At 35.1% G+C, this 11,867-nt stretch overlaps 2 protein-coding genes across 3 annotated transcripts; both read left to right on the top strand.

Moving 5' to 3' along the window:
* The first annotated feature begins 2,529 nt into the window (after positions 1 to 2,529).
* On the top strand, positions 2,530 to 7,590 carry LOC118046361 (beta-glucuronosyltransferase GlcAT14A). Of its 2 annotated transcripts, XM_035055229.2 has the most exons (5): positions 2,530 to 3,505; positions 6,216 to 6,291; positions 6,378 to 6,493; positions 6,608 to 7,140; positions 7,240 to 7,590. In XM_035055229.2, exons 1-4 carry the CDS (start codon positions 3,022 to 3,024, stop codon positions 7,120 to 7,122), a joined length of 1,191 nt encoding a protein of 396 aa, XP_034911120.1. In that variant the 5' UTR covers positions 2,530 to 3,021; the 3' UTR covers positions 7,123 to 7,140; positions 7,240 to 7,590. The 2 variants fall into 2 exon arrangements, with proteins under 2 accessions (XP_034911120.1, XP_034911119.1); XM_035055228.2 differs by having other exon boundaries at positions 2,531 to 3,505; positions 6,608 to 7,590.
* Positions 7,591 to 8,137: 547 nt separating this feature from the next.
* LOC118046362 (uncharacterized) lies at positions 8,138 to 10,652 on the top strand. The gene is made up of 2 exons (XM_035055230.2): positions 8,138 to 10,035; positions 10,191 to 10,652. Exon 1 carries the CDS (start codon positions 8,281 to 8,283, stop codon positions 9,904 to 9,906), a length of 1,626 nt encoding a protein of 541 aa, XP_034911121.1. The 5' UTR covers positions 8,138 to 8,280; the 3' UTR covers positions 9,907 to 10,035; positions 10,191 to 10,652.
* The last annotated feature ends 1,215 nt before the right edge of the window (positions 10,653 to 11,867 follow it).

The raw sequence follows: 11,867 nt of genomic DNA, 5'->3' as shown, positions 1-11,867 counted from the left end.
GCCATGAAGAGTTTTTATTCAGCAAGTTCACTGAAGCTTCTAATAGGACTCGTAATTATTCTTCTATTAAAAAGGGATTATTCCTTGTTTTCCTAACACAGTGGAGAATGAAAAACATCCCGGTAATCAGCCAGAGTTTTTAACATCTACTTGGACTGACTGGAATGGTATCCACTTGCAAGCCCCTGCCCCTTGTCTGCTCTATAGAATAGGACAAACAATTAAAAAAATAATAATTAAATTTACAAGTAAATTAAAATAAATTATAAAATTATATTATTAATAAACCTGAAGTTGAAAGATAAAATTAAAAAAAATATAAAAAATAATTTGAGTTAATCCGGGTTAACTCGTCAAATTCATGACTCAGGTTATAAGATAAAGATAACCTGAAAATATATCAAAATAAATCACAAAGCTTAATTTTTAATTAAAATTAAATGATAAAATTAAAATTAAAAAATAATAAAAAAACCTAAGTTAACCTGTCAATCTCATATAATTAAACTAAGATAATAATATAAAAAATAAATTGAAAAAAATTATGAAGTTGAATCTTCAATATACATAATATAAATACAAAAATTGAAAAAAATATAAATTAGAAAAAAATAAACATTATTAAAGTGTGTTTTATGAGGAGTGCTAAATTTTTTTCTTCTAGGAATGTATTTGAAAATGTAATTGTGGTTGTTTTTTAAAGTACTAAATATTTTTAAAATTATTTATTTATTTTTTAAAAATTATTTTTGACATCAACACATTAAAATAATAATGCTAATTTAAAATAAATTTTTTTTTTTTTAAATAAAAAATTTTAAAATACAAAAACAAATAATTCTCAATAAATCCCTGTCATGATGCAACCAACCATTTACCAGTCGAAGACTTGTGAAATGGAAACCCAGTACATAAGCACCATGACGGCATTTGAATTTTAAAATTTCTGTCCTTATTCAACTTTTATTTTTCTCATTTGGACTTATTAACAATGATACCAACCTCCTGTTTCCACTCCTCCATCAAATCAGTCGGTCAATAAAAAATAATTAAATGAGATGTTAAATTTATTTCTGCCCCTGTAAATCCAGCTACGTTACGCTTCTCCCAGGCTTGAAGTCTTCTAACAATATCCTTCTACTCTTCAAAATGATACCCTTGACCGTTAAATAATTTACCTTTTCAATTTAGATTTGTATTTATTTTAGATATTATAACCTGAATAAACCAAGAATATGCTTAACCATGATTACATTGTGCGCGTCATATGTTGCGAATGCGGTCCAAATATTGTTAGGCAAAAAAAATTAAAAAATTATTTTTTATGTATTTTTTATTATTTTAATATATATATATATATATATATATATAAATTTGTTTTGTTTAGATATTTCTATGATGTTAAAAGCACCATCATTAATGTTTTGGTATATATTTGACATCCTATTATTTCTATTTTTTTTTTTATTTTCTGGTTATTGTGCCCACCTCATTCTTTGTACCTATTTCATTTGGTCCCTTAATTTCAATTTTTATTTTTAGCTAATTTTAATTATAATATTATGGAATTAAACTAATCTTGTTAAAAAATAATTGAATAATCTTCCTTTTCTTTTATTAGTTTAAATAAAAAATAAGTTTAATTTTTTTATAAGAAAATAATGGATGAAATGATAATAATGATGGAATTAAAAAGGATAAATTATAACAATTTTTTTACGTATGATATTGTATACTAGCCAAATAATCCTAGTTTATAAACTCTTTTCTGGGAATTTTTTTTCTCCACTGTGCTGTTGGAAAAAACTTTGAATTAAAAACACAGTTTACCATATAAAAACATATGCCACATCAATCATCAATGCCACAATTTCTTGGAGCGCGTGGTTCATCTTTATAATCGAAGAAGGGTTCATACCCCCAAAAGAGACAAATGTTCTCCATTTGTGGTGCGTCATACCCACGCTCCAAAAAAAAAAAAAAAAACTGCTGTGCTCACACGTGAAAAAGATGTAAATTGTAACTTATAAAACATCAAATAATCTCGGAGAAGAAAATCAATCCATCGCGTAAAACTCCATTTTTATTTTTCCATTCATCACAAATCCAACCTAAAACCCTAACACTATTGAAAGCTTGTTCGACAGTAAATTATAAATTGTTTTAAAATTTGTTTTTATCTGAAAATAATATTTTTTTTATTTTTAAAATTTTATTTTTAATATTAATATATCAAATTTGTTTTTTAAAAAACAATTTAAAGTTCAAAAATTAAAAAAAAAAGGTTGTACCACATTAATAAATAAAGTCTAAGAGTTTATTGGAGAAAGCGATAAAAATTGTTTTTTAAATATTATATATATATAATATTTTTTTTATATTAACATATTAAAATTATTTTTTTAAAAAATTAAAAAAATAATGGAACCGTAATTCTAAACTGTGCCTGATAGTAACTCCTGCGAAAACAAGGAGCAGAGTAGCGTTGAGAGAAAAAGATTTAACATATTTATTAATGTTATTAGTCCATAGAGTTGTCTCTGTTAAAATAGGGTGAGGAATAACTTTTTTTTGCAGGTTGTTTATAATCCAGTGCTGGTCCTTTCTCTTTTTCCCCCAATATTTTTCACCGTCAGCAGTTTAACACCATCGTTCATTCATAGCTCAGAGCTCGCCATCAAGATCCCAACAAACCCATCTCTCTCAATCACTAAAGTCAATCCAATACGATTCATTTGACCGATACCCATCTCTCCATCGTGCTTCAAAACCCAAAATTTAGCTATAAAGCTCCAGTCTTTATTGATCCATACCCATCGATATATCTTTGTTTCCCATCTAATCTCAAGAAGTACAGTGAAAAAGACTTGATTTTGATGCACATCCATCTTTCTATTTCCTACCTATACCTCAAATTTAGCTGAAAGGTTTGAACTTGAGATTTGATTTGCACCACCATATGCCCCATCATAAGAAACAAGGAGCAGCTTCAACATTGGTAGTGTTGTTGGGATTATTATCATGGGAGCAGAGAAAAGATGGCTTTTCACTCTCTTCTCCTCAGCATTTCTTTCACTACTATTTCTCTTAGTCTATTCAATCTCTGCTTTCAGTTCCTCTAAACAGTTCCCTTCTATAATTCACCATGGAATCCACTACCCTCCTGCTTTTGCCTATTATATCTCAGGTGGAAGGGGTGATAAGGATCGGATCCTTAGGTTATTACTGGCAGTTTATCACCCAAGAAACCGTTATTTATTGCATTTGGGTTCAGAGGCATCTGACGAGGAGAGAATGAAGCTTGTTGGGGCTGTAAATGCGGTGCCTGCGATTAGGAGTTTTGGGAATGTGGACGTTGTTGGGAAACCTGGCAGGCTTACCTACATGGGTTCTTCTAACCTGGCCGCGATTTTGCGTGCTGCTGCCATTTTGTTGAGGATGGATGCTGGGTGGACGTGGTTTGTGTCTTTGAGTGCAATGGATTATCCGTTGGTAACTCAGGATGGTATGCTTTTTTTTTTTTGTTAATTTTGATTGTTGGTTTTGTTCCTTTCTGGATTTTTTTGGTTGAGTATGGAACTGTGACGAGATGCTGGAAAAATAACCTGGATTTAAATTCAGTGGTTCATTTAGAGTTTATCCATGCATCTATTTAAGTTTTGCTTTCTTCGTTTTGACTCTTGAATGAGGAATCTCTTGCATTTACATCTTAAAGCTCAATGGAAAGGACGCATGATGGCCTAGCCATAACCCTGAGGGTAACCATAACGCTCTGGTTAGACCAAGGATTGGGCAACTTCTGTGAGAAAGCCCTCACAAAAAGAAGCTTCTATTGAACCTGCTAGAAGGTGGTTCAGAATACAGTGAAGTAGGCTTCCATGCAGTTGTAATGAAGGTTGATTTTGCAAGAACAGAATTTTTCATCAAAGCTTGACTTAAACAGTATGCTGTTTACCAGAACAGATAAAATTATCAATATAAAAACGATGCAGCTAACCATAACCCTGCAGCTAACTGTAATGCTGTAGTTAGACCTAGGATTGGACAACTTCTGTGAGAAAACCCTCACAAAAGAAGCTTCTATTGAACCTGCTAGAAGTTGGTTGAGAATATAGTGAAGTGTCTTCCATGCAGGTGTAATGAAGGATGATTTTGCAAGAACGGAAGTTTTTATTAAAGCTTGACTTAATAATTATTGCATGCTATCCAGGACGAGGACCACCACATTATAACTTGTAACCATGGATGCACACTTATTTGTGACCTGAGCTAGAGTAGGTTGATGGAGGACCAAGTTCCAACCCCATTCTGCTTATGTGCATTGGCCTCTGAAAGGCTGTTTGAATTCTCAGTTTAGATGGAAGCTAAATACGATTTCTTCATTTGTCATTCTTGGTAGTGTAAAGCAGTTTTTTTTTTGGTGCCAGGATTAGGTTTACTTAAGTAAGGATATTTGCGTATTAGCTAAACCAGTGGCCTTTTGGATATTGCAACTCACTCACAGCACATGTTGATGGATACCATTGTAAAAAGTTGTTCCAAGATCACAAGAATTGCAGGTTTACATTTACACTGTCGTATTTACCGTGAATGGACTTTAGTGTATTCCTGATGTAGGTCTTTTGATCTCGTGTTACAAAATGCGTGCTTGCAAGGGATTTTTTTGTTTTTGGAGGGGAAGGGGTGGGGTTGACTGGTTGCTGGGAATGTAAAGCACCGAGTTGACTAACAAAAGTTAAATGAGAGAAATCATGATTTGATATTTAGGTTTACACAATTGTTTTAGTCTCACCTCCTGGATGCCCTCAGTGCATCAATTATGCTCTTTTTCTGATTCAGACCAAGATATCATTATAGGACATGCCTTAACTGGTACTCTTTTTTCATTTTCACTACCGAGGATGAGGGTGTTCAAATGACTTGTGCAAGCTTAAAGTTGCTTACCTTTTTTCAAAGAGGACTTGTGCATTTTTTTTATCTAGGATGTTATTTGAAAAGGGATTGAATAAAGGCGGTTTTGAAAATGCATATTTGATGTTTTCATCAATTTTTAGATTCATAGCTATGTCTAGACGGGCTAGTGTGTTGAATATTGCGAGTTAAGCTAGGTGACAAGAAGTGAAGGGGCCTTAGCGTAGGCTTCTTAAAAATCAAGTAGCTCTTTTTTTTTTTTTTTTTTTTTTTTTTTTTTTTTTTTTTTAACTAAAGAGCTTTTATTTTGAAGAGGCACGATAGAGCAAAGACTGATTAGAGTTCTCGTAGTGGTTTTTTGAATTTTTCAGGTTAGAGTGTTGACAGGGCATCAGAGCTATTTGGCTATGACAGAGGAAATATGTACCAGAAGCAGGTTTCAAAACAATTATGTGATTGGATAAAAGACTATAAATACTGTTTAGATTATATCCATATTTTGCATGATAATTCATACTTCTGGAATGGTTGGTGACTTCATGTCCCATGAAATCTAATGTTTAAAAGAGTTTATTGGAATCCGATCTGCGTAAAGCACATGCCTGAGGCCCTGTCACAGCTGCATAAAAGCATAATACAGTCCCATCCTTTATCATTGCAGAAATAAGGGTGTCCTTAGCAGTTTTCATTGGTATGAAGAGTTGCTGATGAGCTGTCTATACCTTTGATAACCCCTTGCTGATTTGGAGTCTGGTTCTTTTCTGGTGATACAAATATGTGGGTCAGAGAGGTTCTGAATGCATCAATGTGATGCACATGCCCTTTCATAGCTTTACAAAAGAACAATACGTTTGAAATGTGTTAGAGATTTTGTAGCATCAGCTTTATGTTCATGTGTGTGGCCTTGCCTGCTCTGTAAATCATAATGCAATGTTGTCCTTGGCCATATTGCACAATTGAATGGTTAGGAAGGCTTAAGAATGCAGATGATTGCTGTGTAAAAATTGAAGCTGATTTAACTTGTCCAATGCTTACTTAGAAACTCATCCAAGTTAGATGGGAATCTCAGCTCATAATTAATAACTGTCTCTATTTACTAACAGAATGGTTTTGAATCTGTTTTCTCCTATGTGCTTTGTATTTCACCAACATGCCTCTAGTATCAGATACACTGAAGTGTTGGAAATCTTTTAGGCTCTTGGAAAATAATTCCACTCATTTCCACTTATGACCTCACCGTGTGGTGTCATGCTGGCATATGATAGAATTCCGAGCTTCCAATATTTTCTTGTGTTATCTTGCAGACTTGTCCCATGTTTTCTCCTCTGTTAGCAGAGACCTCAATTTCATAGATCACACCAGTGACCTTGGATGGAAAGAGTAGGTCTTCTTACTAAATTTTATTGTAATTCTGCAGCACAAAGATTTAGTTATATCTGAGTTCAATTGGTTTGACTTTGTTGTAGATCTCAAAGAATTCAGCCTATTGTAGTTGACCCAGGGATTTACCTAGCCAGGAGGAGCCAGATATTTCATGCTACAGAGAAGCGGCCAACTCCTGATGGTTTCAAAGTATTCACAGGCAAAGTCTATTGTCCGCAGCGTGCTGTTTATGCAACTAAAATTAAAGTTGTGCATGTGTATGCTTTACTTTCATGAAAATGTTACGTGTGGTAACAGATATCTCCTATTGCAGGTTCCCCGTGGGTGATCTTGAGCAGGTCATTTCTTGAATTTTGCATTCTTGGTTGGGATAATCTTCCTCGAACCCTTCTTATGTACTTCAACAATGTGGTCTTATCCGAAGAAAGCTATTTCCACTCTGTCATTTGCAATGCACCAGAGTTTAAGAACACAACTTTAAACAGTGATCTAAGGTATATGGTCTGGGACAATCCTCCAAAGATGGAACCACATTTTCTCAATACATCTGATTATGATCTCATGGTTCAAAGTGGAGTGGCTTTTGCAAGGCAGTTTCAGAAGGATGACCCTGTGCTAGACAAGGTGGACAAGAAGATCCTTAAGCGTGGGCGTGATCACGCTGCCCCAGGTGCATGGTGCACTGGCCGGAGGACCTGGTGGATTGATCCTTGCTCTCAGTGGGGTGATGTCAATGTTGTGAAGCCAGGTCCTCAGGCTAAGAAGTTCAAGGAGACCATTAAAAACCTTCTTGATGAATGGAACTCACAGATGAATCAGTGCAAATGAAAAATGCATATATTAAAGGTTTATTGTCTGAGACTCGGTGCAGTTTTTTCCGCATCTGAATTTTGTCAACCACTTCGGAGAATTAACATCAATAGACGTTGATTCTTTGGTGTTTAGGTCCATTTATTGGGCTACTCCGCTCGCAGGCTATGATAGTGTTCATGGGAGTGGCAGAGTCGAAGGGAAACAAGTGAATTCACCTGGAGGTTCTTCTGAATGGTGTCCTGTCATGGGGGCTGGTAAACAGTGCGAATCAATAAGAGGACCTCCCTCTTTACGCTGCCCACAGCACGCCCTTGTATGTTCATTCTGTTCTCAGTAACTCTTCAAAAGTTGTAACAGAAGCTCATTCATTAAATTCTTATTCGCATCCTCTCTCTTTATATGCGCGTGCGCGTGTTTGCGTTGGCAATAAAGGTTCAACTCTGGAAAATTACAACTCGTTTAACCAGTTGATTTTCGTTGAGTAGGCGTAGTCCACAATCCAAACCTGATGTTTGTGCTCAGAAAATTGAGTGCATGTGAAGGAGAAACGGTGGCACTAGATATATCTGGAAATTATCTAATTTGATGCGGGGCTAGGATGCATATATGTAATAGATTTATGAGTAAATTATAAATAAGTTTGTCTAGTTTTGCAAAACGAATTGAATTAAATAGTCATTCTAGGTTTAAAATTAGTCTCTCTTTCTAAATCAATTTTGTATCCTTGTCTTGTCAATTTCATATCTTTTTTAAATTTACTTTATTTGTTTTTTTGTTTTAAGAAGTATAGATAGAAACAAAAAAAAAAAAAGATAATATGGAAAGATTATGGAAAAAAAGAAGATATTTTTCTGAAGCAAAGAAGTATTAAATTAAGCACGATCAACAACATTGACTTGGTGATTAATTAATTATTTTTTAAAATTATGTAATTTATTTTAAAAAATTAGAGGAAATAATTTACAATATACTCATGTATTTAAAGATGCCGTTTATCTGAGAAATAATTTAAATAAGTTATTTTATGCGGCCCCAGGAAGGACAGCTGTCTTAAAGAATCCGTTAAATTCCAGTTCGCCACCATAAACCCTAAAGATCTCAAGTCTCTCTCTCCCAGATTCTCAAAGTTCACTCCTTTCCTTTTGTTGTTTCACTACACTCGATTCTCTCACGATGGCTCTCTCTCGATTCTCCAGTTTTCTATCAAGAACACCAAATAAACCCTCTCTTCTCTACTCTTCCTCTCCTTTTGTCCTAAGATCACTTATAAACATCAAAAACCAAACTCTATCTCTCAATTCTACACCCAATATTGAGAATCCATTTGGGTCTATGTTAAACCCTCATTTTATCGTCCACAAGTCAACCCATACTGATTTACAACAAACCCTTGTCCTTACTGATGCCAGCAACCAAACCCCACAAGTTTTGGCTGATAAAATCGTTGAAGACGCTGAAAATATCTGCAAATTATTATCAAAAAATCCTAATTCTAGCGTTGAGGCTTTGCTCAATAAGGCTTCTATGGAAGTGTCACCAAGTTTGGTTTTTGAGGCATTGAAGAAGCTAAGCAATGCAGGTGCTCTTGCGTTATCGTTCTTTAGATGGGCAGAGAAGCAAAAAGGGTTTCAATATAGCACAGAGAGCTACCATGCCTTGATTGAATCACTAGGAAAGATCAAGCAGTTTAACGTTATATGGAACTTAGTTACTGACATGAAGCAAAAAGGGTTGCTGAATAAAGAAACTTTTGCACTGATTTCAAGGAGATATGCAAGAGCAAGGAAAGTTAAAGAGGCAGTAGATGCATTTATGAAAATGGAGAAGTTTGGATTGAAGATTGAATCATCCGATGTTAATAGATTGTTTGATACTTTATGTAAGTCGAGGCAGGTAGAGAGAGCACAATTGGTGTTTGATAAAATGAATAAGAGAGGATTTGTGGCTGATATTAAGTCATATACGATATTGCTAGAAGGGTGGGGTCAAGAGAAAAACTTGTCGCGGCTGATGGAAGTCTACAACGAAATGAAAGATGAGGGCTTTGAACCGGATGTTGTCACTTACGGTATTCTTATCAATGCCCACTGTAAATCTAGGAGGTATGATGATGCAATCGAGTTGTTTCATGAGATGGAAGCGAAGAACTGCAAGCCTAGTCCTCACATTTATTGTACTTTGATTAATGGATTGGGAGCTGAAAAGAGGTTGAGTGAAGCGCTTGAGTTTTTTGAGCTATCAAAGGCTAGCGGGTTTGTTCCAGAGGCACCTACTTACAATGCTGTTGTGGGGGCATATTGCTGGTCAGAGAGAATGGATGATGTGCAGAGGACGATTGATGAGATGAGAAAAGGTGGGGCTGGTCCAAGTTCGAGAACTTATGATATTATACTTCACCATCTGATAAGAGCTGGAAAAACTAAAATTGCTTATTCAGTTTTCCAGAAAATGAGTTGCGAGGGATGTGAGCCATCTGTGAGTACCTATGAGATTATAGTGAGGATGTTTTGCAATGAGGATAGAGTGGATATGGCAATAAAGGTTTGGGATCAGATGAAGGCCAAGGGAATCCTTCCTGTTATGCATATGTTCTCTACATTAATCAATAGTTTGTGCCATGAGAGTAAGCTAGATGAGGCTTGCACGTACTTTCAGGAGATGTTGGATGTGGGCATTCGGCCTCCAGCACAATTGTTTAGTAATCTGAAACAAAATCTTCTTGACGAGGGCAAGAAGGACATTGTTGTGGTTTTTGAACGGAAGCTTGATAAGCTAAGGAAAGCTCCATTAGTTAGTTGAGGCCAGGGAGAGAAGCTATGGGGTGTTGGAAATTGATCTGTGTCAAGGTTTTAACACTCTTATGGACATGTCTTATCTAGTGCTGATTAAGAAGATTTGGGTTGTGTATGTGGTATTAGACTGGTACTGGTATGAAATGCACTCAATCTTGGCTGAATTTTATGAAATATTCTCAACACGTTTTTCCTGATATTGAATCTGTTTAGTGTTTTATCTGCTCAAGTTTTTCTGTTTCTTATCAAATCTGTTCATGATTCACTGCCAGCGATTGTTTTATCATGCAGATGACTCTGAATTCACTATTTGATCGGGAGGAACAGTGTCCAACGCTGCTATAAATGCATCCATTTTTATGAATACGTGCACACTTAGTCTTAATGGTTTCCAAACTGGTCCCATCACTCTTCATCTTGCTCTCTTTAGTGGTTTATGCACTAGTGCTTCCTGCTCTGCTCTTCCTATATGATATCATGGTTGGGGGAAATTTCAGTTGCTCGAGTGGAAGTGAAGGCTCTTTTTTTTCAATCATTCTCTCTCTAGTTTGCGACTTTTGCAAGCTATTCTGTCTGTGTCCATGAAAACATACGGGAACCTTTTGTACATTGCAAAATGTACAACTTTCTGTGCTGAGAGATTTGCAGAGTTTGGATACTGTTGATTTTCTGGGTTGACTTGGATTGTGTACACAATATTTTGGAGTAGCCTCGAAAGAATCACTGAGAAATTCAGGAGGTTCAGTTATTATACCAGTTGGACCGAATTTCTGTCTCGTCTTAACTTTCTGAAGCTGCCAAATTTGCTCTATTTTGAGGATGACAAAATTCGAACCATTCCGTTTTTCATATTTACTGAAAGCGGGTGCAATGTCCAGAATCTTGCAAATTTTCATCTTGATAGCTAGGCTTCGGCGAGGCTTTGACTGCATCTTTCTGAGAGCGTATGGCGTGTTACTGTATTTTAAAAAAAATATAATTTTTTTTTTAATTTTTTAAATTGTTTTGATATGTTAATTTAAAAAATAAAATATTTAGATGTATTTTAGTATAAAAAAAAATCTTTAAAAAATAACTGCACTCAAAGAGAAGCTCTACTTGCCATGTACCAGCATCTAAGAAACAAAATAACAGGAGGAGAACTATGTTGCCGCCATGTTTCTTGAATATAAGACTCATCTGAGCTCCTATTCTTTAAGAACTTGCAGCACTTGATTTACCTATCTGTCCAGAAACTCCAGCTGGCCTTTTGTGGGGCGCGCTTATTTTTCACAATGGAGGTTGGATCAATGCTGGTTAATTAGATTTTCCCGTGGCTGTGGCTTACTTGTCAAGTTCCAGCTGCTCACTGCTTTTGCAGTTCTGCTTCGAAATGCAATAGTTTATGGCATAAAATTACATTCCAATAACCTTCCCTAGCTACCCTCAGTGATGAATATCTAAATTTTTATCTAATAAATAATATGTAGATAAGTAGAAATTCTATATGTAAATATCTAACCATCTATGTCAAAGAGTGGGATTTTAAAGACGTGTTGCCAAGAACGAACAAGCAACATACGTGTACAGATAAAAAAACAGTAATAAAAGAAAAAATGTGTGTTACATTGCCACATAACTGGTTTTATTTTGTTTTATGATTTTTTGGTCAGACAATATTGCGTTGAAGTAGTTTTTTGTACATAAAACTCCCTGGAAAATCCTAGCCAGCCCTCCAAACTCTTGCAGACAAGACGACATAGTTGTTTAATTAACACCAGTTGTGTAAATTTCCAGCTAGCTATTATTAAAGTGTGGGGCAGGAAAATGATTGTATAGTCTTGACACTTGACAGTTGCAATCCGCAGTGGTACGAAGAAGAGGTACAAAAATCGGAAACTCTTGTGTGTTCGGATAAACCTGTTTATTTTTTTATTTTTTTTAATTATTTTAATATATTAATGTAAAAAATAATTTTAAAAAAATAAA

This window comes from Populus alba, chromosome 10, assembly GCF_005239225.2.
Source record: "Populus alba chromosome 10, ASM523922v2, whole genome shotgun sequence".
NCBI lineage: Eukaryota > Viridiplantae > Streptophyta > Magnoliopsida > Malpighiales > Salicaceae > Populus > Populus alba.
The sequence above is the reverse complement of the archived record's forward strand: the minus strand, read 5'-3'. Positions and strand labels throughout refer to the sequence as shown.

Bases quoted from the DNA above. Each gene is read 5' to 3' on its own strand.
- LOC118046361 (XM_035055229.2), top strand. From the start codon at position 3,022: ATGGGAGCAGAGAAAAGATGGCTTTTCACTCTCTTCTCCTCAGCATTT. The intron at 3,506-6,215 runs GTATGCTTTTTT...GTTATCTTGCAG, and splicing joins TCCGTTGGTAACTCAGGATG to ACTTGTCCCATGTTTTCTCC. The intron at 6,292-6,377 runs GTAGGTCTTCTT...ACTTTGTTGTAG, and splicing joins AGTGACCTTGGATGGAAAGA to ATCTCAAAGAATTCAGCCTA.
- LOC118046362 (XM_035055230.2), top strand. From the start codon at position 8,281: ATGGCTCTCTCTCGATTCTCCAGTTTTCTATCAAGAACACCAAATAAA.